We start from the raw sequence: 11977 nt of genomic DNA, 5'->3' as shown, positions 1-11977 counted from the left end.
AATCAATTGTTGCAAAAAAAAAAAAAAAAACTAATTTAAAACCAATAAATATTAATGAGTTTGTTTTTTTTCGAGAGGATTAACGAGTTTATTATACAGATAAAACTCTATAAATTAATAATGTCAGGACCGGAGAAATTTATTAATTTAGAGAGTTATTAATTTATCGATAAATTAATAATTATTAATTTAAAGAGTTTTTAAGTAATTATATTGTACATACCAAATAAAAAGGCAAATTAGTCTACGCCTCTTAGAATTACGTTGCAGCGAACCTTAGGACTCAACGTAAATTAATAACTACTGTGTTCATATGCATTGGAAATCAATAATGACTTTTGAAGTACGGTAAATGTAAACAAGAGGAACAAATGTGTTCAATGTATTTTTAATATATTTTTTTCGGTTTCTATGAATTATTAATTTATGATTTTCTTGGGACCGAAAATTATAAAGGGATCTCCCAAAAAATTATTATCTTATTATTTTATCGAGTTTTTCAATTTTTTACATTGGCCCAAGTCGGAACCGGACAAATTTATTATTTTAGAGAGTTTATTAATTTACCGAGTATTAATTCAAAGAGTTTCTACTGTATCTTCAATCTATTTTATTTATTGAGTTTGTTATATGTTCTACTATTTTTTGACGTAATCTGAGAAGATTTTGTTAAAAAGTATGTATACGAAAACGCCTATAAATATGAGAATACCAATATAGTTTCAATCAGTCTCCCAAATTTCCAATAAGAGAAAAAGTTAGGACAAATCTACGATCTTGTTGGAGTAGCTGGACGTTTGCTTAAGAGCTAAGGACATTATTTAAGTATTCAAAGACAATTTTGTCGTAAAAATACAGGTCAAATATGTCTCAAAATAATAAATACATCCCTTTTCATTAAAACTTAGAACTTTGAATTTAAATAATGTCCTAAAACCACTTTTTGGCGTCCTTATATGAATTAATGATTAAAAAAAAAAAAAAAAATAGTTTTTGATTTGTTAAACAATGTCATAATCGATGGTCAAAACTACAGTTGATTTTGTGACTACTGATGATCATGAACAATGGAAAAAGGATGATTCACAGTTGTACAAGCTATCAAGTTTTATTTCAATCATTCTAGTAAGCCTATTTTTTTCATTTGCACCTCTCAAGAAAATCGGTTTAGGAAAACGCCAAAGTAGAGAGAGAGAGAGAGAGAGAGAGAGAGAGAGAGAGAGAGAGAGAGAGAGAGAGAGAGAGAGAGAGAGAGAGAGAAGAGAGAGAGAGAGAGAGAGAGAGAGAGAGGAGAGAGAGAGAGAGAGAGAGAGAGAGAGAGAGAGAGAGAGAGAGAGAGAGAGAGAGAGAGAGAGAGAGAGAGAGAGAGAGAGAGAGAGAGAGAGAGAGAGAGAGAGAGATATTTTTTAGCCAAATCAAACTCCCCATAAATCTAATTTCATTAAAATATCACTTCCCGATTAATTATTATATGCTTGTGACCCTAAACATTTCCATTAAACAAGCGATAATTACAAGACTCTTTTGAAAATATTTTTTTGTCCCTTTTTATAAGATTCATTCAGTATTTCCATCATTAGTTTCTTAATCAACATACCACTAAATATGTTATATCTTTTTCTCAGTCATAATAAATACTAAATACTATGTTGAAAATATAAATTGATGTTCTCTCTTTTAAAGGATAAAAATAAAAAATAAAAAATAAAAATCATTTATTGCAAAATGAATTACTTTATTATGTTATATAGTTAATAGCATAATAAATGATGCCATATAATATATCAAAAATCATATATGTGATTTAAATTCATGATACGAATAATAAGTTATGAGAAATAGATTACAGAAAACAAATGCAGAGCATTATTATTGCAACTTTGTGAGCAAAATATTTCACAGCATTATGGTTTATGATTCATTACCACCTACTTTATTTATGCAGGACTGATATTCTAGACAACAAATACATGCCACATTTCCTGAACATGGTCAAAATAAGAGATCATAATCATAAACCAGATTTAGAACTAAACAAGATTTGAGGATATGTAGTAGAAACTCTGCAGCACACACTCTTGGCAAAATGGTTGCTGTGGCAGGAGACCATCATCAGTGCAATTGTTCTAGCAGAACTTCCTGAATTTACAGTATAACAAGGATTTTTTAGCATTTGTTCTAACATAGATATAAAGAAGGAAAAACTATTTCTGCGGTCCTTTAAGAATGACCATTTTCTCAGATTGATCCTTTAACTTTAAGGCTAACGGTGCAAATAAAAGTAACATAAAGGACCAATTCGAGAAAAAATAACTTCAGTGACCAATCCGAAATAAGGATCAAACTCAAAGGTCCACCAATGTAATTTTTCCTATAAAGAAGGATACCATTAATACCTCTAGAAAAGTCATTCTCAATCGAAGTTCTCAATTTTGACAGGAGTAATATCATCAGCAACATTGAAGTGCCCAATCAATCGCGCAAAGAAAACCATTTGTTGTTCAAGTGTATACTTGATGTTCTCAGCCTACATCCAACCCATTCGGTTAGTGCATATTGTATCTGTTTCCTACATAAACTACATTTATGAAAGAATTAAACCAGTGTATACCTTTCGGAAACCATGTTGTTCTCCTTCATACTCAATAAGAGCAACGGGCACGCCTTTTTTCTTCAATGCCTGGTAAATTTCACGAGCTTGACTCGGCGGCACAACCTGCAATGAGTATAATTTATTTATCGAACTGAAATTTGTTGATTAGTTTAACTAGATTTATATATAGGCCAACAGTTTACACTTTAGAATCTTTTTTGATTCCTGAACTAGAACTATCACCCTTTCTCCGATTTGGTCTCAAAGTTATCGAGATATAAAAAATTGTTCCTTAACTATTCTCAATCAATCATGTTAGACGCTAAATAATCACTCTCCCTCCTATTTTTTTTTTTTTTGACAAGAAAAAAAAAAAAAAAAGTAACTTAGAGACAAACTAGATGAATTGAAGATAATTTATGGATGGTTTATTATATATCTATAGTTCAAGGGCCAAATTGAAGGTTTACTTGCTACGTTACTAACCTTGTCCTCCAATCCTTGAAATAAAATAATGGGACAAGAAAATTTATCAACGTGGTTGATTGGGGATCTTTCAAACCACGCCTTCTCGCCTCCTGCAATCAGTTAAGAGAATGAATGAACTCCAAATAAAAACATATCAAAAAAGAGCAACACGATGCATCAAGTGATCATCATTGACTTACCAACTAGATTATCAATGTAATGAGATTCAAACTTATGAGTTTCTTCTACCAATAACTTCAAGTCAGCTACCTGTTTGAGAGACCAATTGGCCAATTAATTACATTGGAAGGATAACTATTCAATTGAAGTTATTATAACGCATGCTATGTTATCAAATAGCAGCTAAAAAAGGCTATGAAAATGTTTAGAAAAAAAAGGCTAAAAAAGGTGCATGCAGCTGTAAGCCATTACATGGATAATTAAAACCAGTGTTGTCAAATAGCAGCTATAACACCATAACGTAGCAAAATTTTGACAAACTGTTATTGTTCCGCGATATGCAGTTTAGTATAAAGTGTTGTCAAATTGCGGCTAAAGTGCTGTAGTGTAGCAAAATTCGAACAAATCACTAGTTTCTGTGATCGGCAATTTACAAACCTAAATAAAACTAACCACTTAAAAGAATATTAAAGCAGAGGGAAAAAATTGTTCATCACATTCTTATCTTTATTAGTGACAAAGAAATGAAAACAAATAAAATGTACAAAAAATCCAAAAATAATTGGAGTTGATGACAAGTCGGAAAGTCCACAAACACTCATCTTTAGGAAAATGAATTGTCTACGGATAATAAGAGTGAAAGTGAAGGGTAGGAAGATGAACTTACACCATACAAAGAAGCCCCAGCCTTAAAAGTATCTTTAAAAGCAAGTGCAGCTAAGGTGGTATATCCACCAGCAGAGCCTCCTGTTATACACAGCCGCTCCCCGTCAACTTTTCCGCTGTCCACCTAGAAAATAGATTATATAACCATTCTCACACTATATTCATCAACCACAAATGTATGTAAAAAGTAATGGAATAATACTTTCATATTTTATCACTACAATCTTGGACTATTTATATAAGAAAAAAAAATTACACTATTAGTTGTCCCCTTAATTAGGACTAATAATGACAATCAAATAAAATAAATAAAATCACGGATAATCTGTTAGGATATAGAATAATGACAAATTAGAATAGTTAAAGTAGTTAGGAGTTGTTATAGTTGGTTAGTTGAGGTTATTATAAAACCCTTGGAGATATTACTCTTATATTCTCTTTTATCCTTTCTTAATATTTCAATAAAATTGTTCAATTCTTGAGTTCCTAGCAGAATCAAATGAGATTTTTCCAAATTCTCCTACACTATAAAACAAATAATTACCAAATATGTAGCACAACTGCAACAGTCATTAACATCCACTATTCCCCAGCGTCCTAAAAGTCGGTCCCTGTACTCCCTGCCATAACCTTCCAAACAATATGCATTATATAATTCAGCACATTATTTTGTAGGAGGCAAAGCGAGAAACAAACCACTTCTGAGAAAAGGGTGAGAAACAAACCAGTGCTTCCACCGTAATTAACATCAGCGAATGCCCAACCACGACTAGTCCAGTACTGAATGCTCAAATTTAAAATTCCGTGTGTTTCAGCTGTTGGTCCTCCTGAAATATTCAAGGAAAAATAACACATTTAAAAGTGGTCGTTCTACAACTACTAAGTGATGATTCCTATAAGGGGGTGGTTGCACTACTACTAAGTTATTGGTACACAATTTTCATAAACCAACAAATTAAACTGTAATGATTCCTGCAGGACCAATATTTACCATGGCTCTTCAATAATAATGGAGGTTTTTCCCCTTCAGTGGCTCGGTATGTAGGATTAGATGGTGGATAAAAGTATGCGTACGCATTTTGACCAGGAACTTCAGTTGGGAATTCGATCAGCTCTGGCTTACTGATGTACGAACTATATTTTAAACTATCCGGTGATGAGGACCATATAACATTGAAGTCAACCACTTTTGATTTCTTGTCATCTAAAGTCACCTGAAAAAGCAAGAGAGCTATCAGGGAGTGAGCATTAATGACTTTAACATTAGAATGGTGAGAGAAAGAAGAAATCACCTTGGCCACAGATGATGGAAGAACTGCGGATGCTCCTTCGACAAACAGGCAATCAGTACCAGAAGTCTGCAATGGCACAATTACAAAATTAAAATTATTATTGTCTGAGTACTCACAAAGAAGCCAAAGATATAGTTATGAAAATTACAATGTTATCGATATCTGTGAAAGGGATATCAAGCACGGTGAGGTTTGAGCCCTGCGCATCTTCAATAATACCAAGATATGACACCCCCTTCTGTCTGCATACACAATCAAACCATTGAATTAATTGTACCGCAGATTCTTAAGTTTCCTAGGCCACTATGGATTGCATAAAAGGAAAGATGAAAAGAGACAGATAAGTAGCAGACTAAGAATCAATCACCTGTAACTGCAAGCAATTAAGTTTCTCTGTTTAGGACTTTTCACGAATTCATAAGAATTCATACCAAAAACCCATAGTGGCCTAGCAAACTCGGCATCCAAAGAATAAACAGGCACGGCCTTATTTTCTGACTCAATCTGTAACAAATTGAAGAAGTTAGAAAAGAAAAATAAAATGTAAATAATTAAAAAATAGCACTCAAACATGCTTGCAACCAAATTGTTTGTCACAATCATCTTGCTGAAAAAGGAATTCGAGACAAACAGCAAATTAGGATGATAATTGAAAATTTAAATTATCAACTAAGAGCATCTGTAGTATTAAAACAGAAGTATTTATTCACAAAAATAGTTGACTAGAATGCATAGTTTTCTTGTGAATTTAAAATTACACAAAGTATTTATGAACAATTATCAATACAGACGATCAAAAGTTAATTAAAACTATATATATAATTCATGGCAAGCAGGATTGATCTGTGAAATATAATTACCCATTTATGGAGATTCCAAAAACCACTTCCCCTATCCGTGATGAAAAAAAGTTCCCCTGCATAGTTAAAATAAAAAAATGTGTATATTAAACAAGAATTCACAGACTTTTGTGGGTGTTACATAAAATTTCTAAATTAAGTACCATCAGAGGACCACTTGGGCTCAGTTGGAGACTCCACAACTGAAGGATCATTCCCAGCTACACAAACACGCTTGTAGATCTCTCTGCATGGAAAGTTAGATGATTATGCTTCAAGTTGAAATGTAACATATACTTATAATATGAAACAGTAACATCAACTATTATATGGACCTCGAAAACTAGATCCAAGAGACAAAATAAGATCCAAAATGGAGGAATAAAATCTATGCATGCGGCTTTATGAAAACAGTATATGAAAGTTGTTAAAATTAAGAATCTTTAGATATTCCTTTAATTGTACAACTTCCTAGATTGATTGTTATTACTCCTAGACATATACAACTTCCTAGGTTAGTGCTTACTAATTAAGTATTCAATGTATTTATTGTAAAATCATTATAAATACAAGATGTGTGATCTCATTATAGACTCGCGGAATTTACACAAAGAGTATCAACACCAACAACTTCAAAGTATGTACTAGTTGATACAACTCAAGTAATCGCATCTTTTTTTAAGGATATTTAAATGAACCCCTATAGTATATACTTAATCAACAAAAGATGCGCTGTATGATTCAGAAAACAACTATATATCTGCATAAGTATCAACTTTTCATATTTAAAGAAAGGCTGCATCTATGGTGCAAGAGTGTAGTAAGTCTAGCATGGTGCAACACGTTTGTTTATGGTTGGATTGAGTAGTTTCACCGCATCTCATGATGGACCTTTAACATAGGATTTATTACCCTTTCCCTCACGCTCGCCGAATTTTTTTTATTTTTTATAAGCCCAAGTACTGATTTGTTGGCCCCCCACTCCACGTTTCCTCTCCCTCTTCTCTTCTAGCATCACACAGTCAGTAAAAAAGCTCTCTCAAAAGAACCATGGCTTCTGTACGTTGTCTGTAAAATGGACCAATTTTATTAAAATTCAAACCAATGCCCAGACCTTAAATAAATTTGTTATTTTTCTATGAAATCTATTATGAAACTACAGATTTGTAAATGATTTTGTTTGTAGTGAAAGGGACCCAAAATGGAGGCTTCGTAGAGCAGAGGAATGAATATGTGTTGCTGTGGGTGGCTGTGCCAAACTAGTCGGAACTATAAAGAACGGGAAGTGGAGGAGGAGAGAAGTGTGTTGTTAATAGAGCTTGAAGACACAACACAGTTCAAAATAATCAAACTGAATTATCATATACAGGGCAAGTTAAACTGAATTCTATTCCACTGTGATGATAGTTTGTGAAAAAAAAGATATTAGAAGTTAAAATAGATGACATCTGATTAAGAAAATGTTGTGCACAATAGAAGACTTAAGTGAGTCGTGCATGTTAGACAAACCCTTAAAGAAATCATATACAGGGTAAGCAGACTGTCTTAATTCTTACACAAGTTACAACTAAGGCAAAGAATTCTACTCACCCGTTTTCAGAAATATAGCCAACCCAAAGTTCTGATTTATCCCAATGCATATTAGGGTGACTCCACTGTATCCATGCTATTCTTTCACTTTTAGGGTCTAGACGTGGGAAAGCATAAAAGTCACTCCCACCGACTAGTACTTCTGGATCTGAAAGTCAAATGATACAGTCAATAATGGTTGTAATACCGTATATCAAAATAGAACAACTTTTGAAAACCCCTAACTAGCGACAAATAAATACATAATCTACAGTATTCATTAAACCCCTCCAGAGGTTAAACTCACAATTAAGATGGAAATAATTACCGTGATCATCATTGCTGCCAAGTGCTATCGATACAATAGTTGTAGGTGGATTTTGACTGCTCTCCCTACGATCTAACAATGTGATTATATATTGACCAAATGAATGAATAATTTAAAAAGTAACAAAACACAATGAGAGCATTCTAACATAAACCTCAAGGATAGACCAGATCATAACCCCTTACCTTCCCTTACAGCAATAAAACGGTTAAAGCGTGTATCCAATACTCCATCTGCATAGCTTACAACTGGTCCACCATAATCCGGAGTGAGAGGTATAGGAGGCACATCTGCAAGAGAAAAGCACGCACACGGAACAAAAAAGAAAAAACAGCACTAGTTAACAAAACACCGAATCTACATTCTAAGGTTGATCGAAAACAATATACTCCCTTTGTCCCTAATTATAAGCACTCTTTAAGAAAAAAAATTGTCCCTAAGTATAAGCCCTTATACGAATTACTAGATGCATTTATTATTTTTTTTTTTCCAAAACATACCCCTAATTAATACTACTGGCTTCTCTTGAAATATGAAAAGTCAAAGTTAATACACATACAAACTTCCAGAGGTCTCAGATTCGATTCCTTCTAGTGCCAATTTCGGTGGGCTGCCCCGCAAGTGGGCGGTGGGATTGGTCCCCTCGGATTAGTCGATTATTGGATCGGATACCGAGTTTTAAAAATAAAAAAATAAAAAAATACACATACAAACAAAGGATAATTTTCAATCACAAAATAGACACATTAATTGTACTAACAACTTTTCTTAAGATCTACAGGGACGGAGCGAGTATAAGTAAACAAAGTGTATGTTTGGATTGGCAGTGAGTTCGGAAAAATCATGGTGCCATGGTGATTTCGTGAAACTCACCGTCAGTCAAAACATGGACTAAGATTAACTGTAAAGAAAAACACAATGTGATGAATGAACGAAACTAACATAAGTAAGACAGTACATCAAAGGGGCACAAAAAAACTGTCATTTCGTGTCAATAATAAAACAGCTAGACATATAAACTGATGTTGCTTCCTCACCGAGAGAAGTGATGGATTGTTTGTATAATCTCTGATCTTTATAATTTGCAAAAAACACAACATTTCCTGCAACAGTAAAAGCACCACCACCATATTCCTGAGCCAATGTTCTAACTCCAAACTCCTTTGGAGTAATATCCACAGCCTCACCCCCTGGATTTTCTGGCTCAAGAACTAGAACCGCCCGTCTAAAACAAAAAACAAAATAAAAAAGTAAATTAGCATCTATTTTGATTGCCTTGTTTGAGTTTATCTCTTGACAAAAGCACTTGCGAGACTGTTTTGAAGAGATAATGAAAACAACATATGATGCGTTTATATGCCGTTTTAAGCTTATTTCCATAAACAATGCAGGATAGTGTATGAGTTATGAAGACAGCTTATTGCTTATATCAAAAGATCAAGACAGTTTGACTTTATTTTTTTGTTACTCAAAATAACTGATACATAAGTATGATAAACGATTATAGCATAAGGACTTAATTAAGTTGTTTATTCAAATTCGGTCTTAATGGCCAAAAGGGTCATCTTAAAAACTCCAAAAAAAAGGGCAACCCGGTGCACTAAAGCTCCCGAATACGCAGAGTCCGGGAAGGGGTCCCACCATTTGGTGTATTGCACGCAGCCTTACCCTGCTTTTTACACAAGAGGTTGTTTCCAGGACTTAAACCCGTGACCTTTCAGTCACATGACAACAACTTTACCAGTTGCGCCAAGGTTACCCCTCATTTTAAAAACTCCAAAAGATTAAAATTTTCAGCTTTTCCCACTTCCAACTTATCCAAAAATGCGTTTTTTAAGCTAATCACACAAAGGGTCAATGAAACTTACCCTGATATTGTTGGACATGATTCAAGTCAAATGAGACAGCCACAGCCATCAACAGTTTATACATATGTGAGAGCTTATGCTATAAGCCTATAAGAGCGTATGGAAACAACTTGTAACATGTGCGTAAGTTGTTTTCAGCTTATTTCCAATAAACACTATCCAGAATAGCTTAGTTTGACTTTCTTTTATCTTTTGTTACAGAAATGATTTTACACGTGTATGAGCGCTTATGCTATAAAAGCTTAATTAAGCTGTTTTATCTGTGTATGGATGACTAAAAACTCCAAAAGATTAATTTTTTAATCATTTTTCCACTTCCAGCTTATCCAAAAGTGCTTATTTTAATCTCAAAACACAAATGGTCAATGAAACTTACCCTGATTCAGTTGGACGTGATTCAAGCCAAATGAGACGACCACGTCCATCAACAGCGGTGCCACCAAGTCTCTTGGAAGCTCCAGAGACAACATCAGCAGTGATGGGTGATTTCCAAGAACCATAAGGGGCGGTAGTGATTGGATCGGTATCTGAGGGGGGTGTATAAGAAGCCATTGTCTTTGTTGTGGAGGTGTTGAAGGAGCAAAAACGACGTCGTTGATGGTGCGTTTTGGAAGAGAAATGGTTGAATAAGCACTTAGAATAATGAGAAGAAGAAGAACGAGTGAGAGTGATGAGAGTGAGAGCAGAACTAGCTAACGTGGCCATTGCACCATGTTCTTTATAATAATAAAACCTTATACTCCATGTCCTTATTATAAAAAGGTTAAACACATTTTTGGTCCATTATTTTTATTTCGAAGTTTATATTGATTCCTTGATTTAAAAAAAGAAGTGGATGTTTAATTTGTTTAATTGGTATTATGTTAGTCTTTTACATGCAAATTCGTAGTTTAGTACGAGATGTACGTGAGTTTGTGTTTGATCCAACCTCTGTATCATTGTCCAACGATTTCAGAAATGAAGTTGACGAGGAACCTCGTAAATTTGATATGTTGGCTTTCCACCTTACATTAAATAAAAAAATTTAACCTCACTTTTAAAACACTTAACTTGATGCATTTGTGGGGATTTAACCAAACAATTTAACCTTGAGGGGGTGAAACATGCGGTGTGGACGATGTTAGGCGATTGAAAAAAAGAGATGCTCCTAAAGTGGATTCTGAAAAGGATTTGATTCAGTTGATTGGCGTTATCTTGATGTAATTATGTATAAAATGAATTTGTCAAGTTTGTGGCGCCTGTGGATTATGGAAGGTGTTAGTACGGCTCTAGCGTCAGTTCTTGTGAATGAGTTCCTGACTGATGAATTCAAATTCAAAAGAGGGCTTAGACAAGGTGATCCACTTTTACCTTTTTCTCTTCTTGATTGCTGCTAAAGGCTTTAACGTTATGATGAATGTTATAGTGGAGGTCGGCCTTTTTTCAGGTTATATGGTTGATCGATCAGATAATATCTCTATTTCTCACTTACAATTTGACGATGATACATTGTTAGTGGGAGCCAAAAGTTGGGTGAACATTAGAGCTTTAAGAGCTTTGCTTATCCTATTTGAGGCGTCGTCAAGTCTAAAAGTTAACTTCCACAAGAGCATGCTAGTTGGTGTAAATGTTGGTTATTCTTGGTAAATTGAGGCTGCTTCGTTTTGAATTGCAAAAGGGGTTGTTTACCTTTTCTTATCTGGGGCTACCTATTGTGGTGATTCCCGTTAGTTGAATTTTTTGTGTTTCTTGCTTGATCTATCATATTAATCACAAGAACTGAAAATAAGACATTAATAATGACTAAAAATAAGACATTAATATTGGTTAAGGGTATAATAATAGAAAATACAACAATAAGGGATAGTATACGGCGGTAGAGGTTAGAACCCAGATTTTTTACATTTTCACTTTAAGGAATGAATTTTTAATCAATAGACTAATTGACAAAAATAAAAAGGTCTTAAGATGTTGTACACTAAAAAATATTTAAGATTTTGTGTACAAGTCCTAGCTCAATTGTTAAACCAGGGTTTAAACCTAAACTTTTAGTTGTGTTAAGGTTTTAAATTTTGAAACTCCTTTCTGAGATAGAATTTTGGATAGAATTTTGAAACTGGTAACATTTTTTTTTTGAATGGCAAAATATATTATAAAAGGAATAAATCCCAAGTATTACACCAACAAGAGGAAAT

General features: G+C 33.7%; 1 protein-coding gene across 1 annotated transcript; it reads right to left on the bottom strand.

The window, feature by feature from the left end:
- Positions 1–1782: 1782 nt before the first annotated feature.
- On the bottom strand, positions 1783–10528 carry LOC146938146 (alpha/beta-Hydrolases superfamily protein). The gene is made up of 19 exons (XM_085752150.1): positions 10180–10528; positions 8973–9160; positions 8121–8225; positions 7936–8007; positions 7629–7776; positions 6203–6285; positions 6060–6115; positions 5567–5703; positions 5348–5441; positions 5200–5265; positions 4899–5121; positions 4633–4734; positions 4452–4537; positions 3909–4031; positions 3262–3331; positions 3080–3171; positions 2612–2716; positions 2397–2527; positions 1783–2139 (listed from the first exon to the last, which is right to left on the bottom strand). The coding sequence occupies exons 1-18, from the start codon at positions 10506–10508 to the stop codon at positions 2414–2416; spliced, it is 2193 nt and encodes a 730-aa protein (XP_085608276.1). The 5' UTR covers positions 10509–10528; the 3' UTR covers positions 1783–2139; positions 2397–2413.
- Positions 10529–11977: the final 1449 nt, after the last annotated feature.

Source organism: Medicago sativa, chromosome 3, assembly GCF_051527215.1.
Source record: "Medicago sativa cultivar Bolivia chromosome 3, Bolivia_mono, whole genome shotgun sequence".
Classification (NCBI taxonomy): Eukaryota; Viridiplantae; Streptophyta; class Magnoliopsida; order Fabales; family Fabaceae; genus Medicago; species Medicago sativa.
This window is presented reverse-complemented; position numbering and strand designations above follow the sequence as displayed.

Excerpts from the sequence above, each read along its gene's own strand:
- LOC146938146 (XM_085752150.1), bottom strand. The coding sequence starts at position 10,508 with ATGGCCACGTTAGCTAGTTCTGCTCTCACTCTCATCACTCTCACTCGT. Across the intron at positions 5,122-5,199 it reads TTCCATCATCTGTGGCCAAG|GTGACTTTAGATGACAAGAA; the intron begins GTGATTTCTTCT and ends TTGCTTTTTCAG. Across the intron at positions 3,172-3,261 it reads TTACATTGATAATCTAGTTG|GAGGCGAGAAGGCGTGGTTT; the intron begins GTAAGTCAATGA and ends AACTGATTGCAG.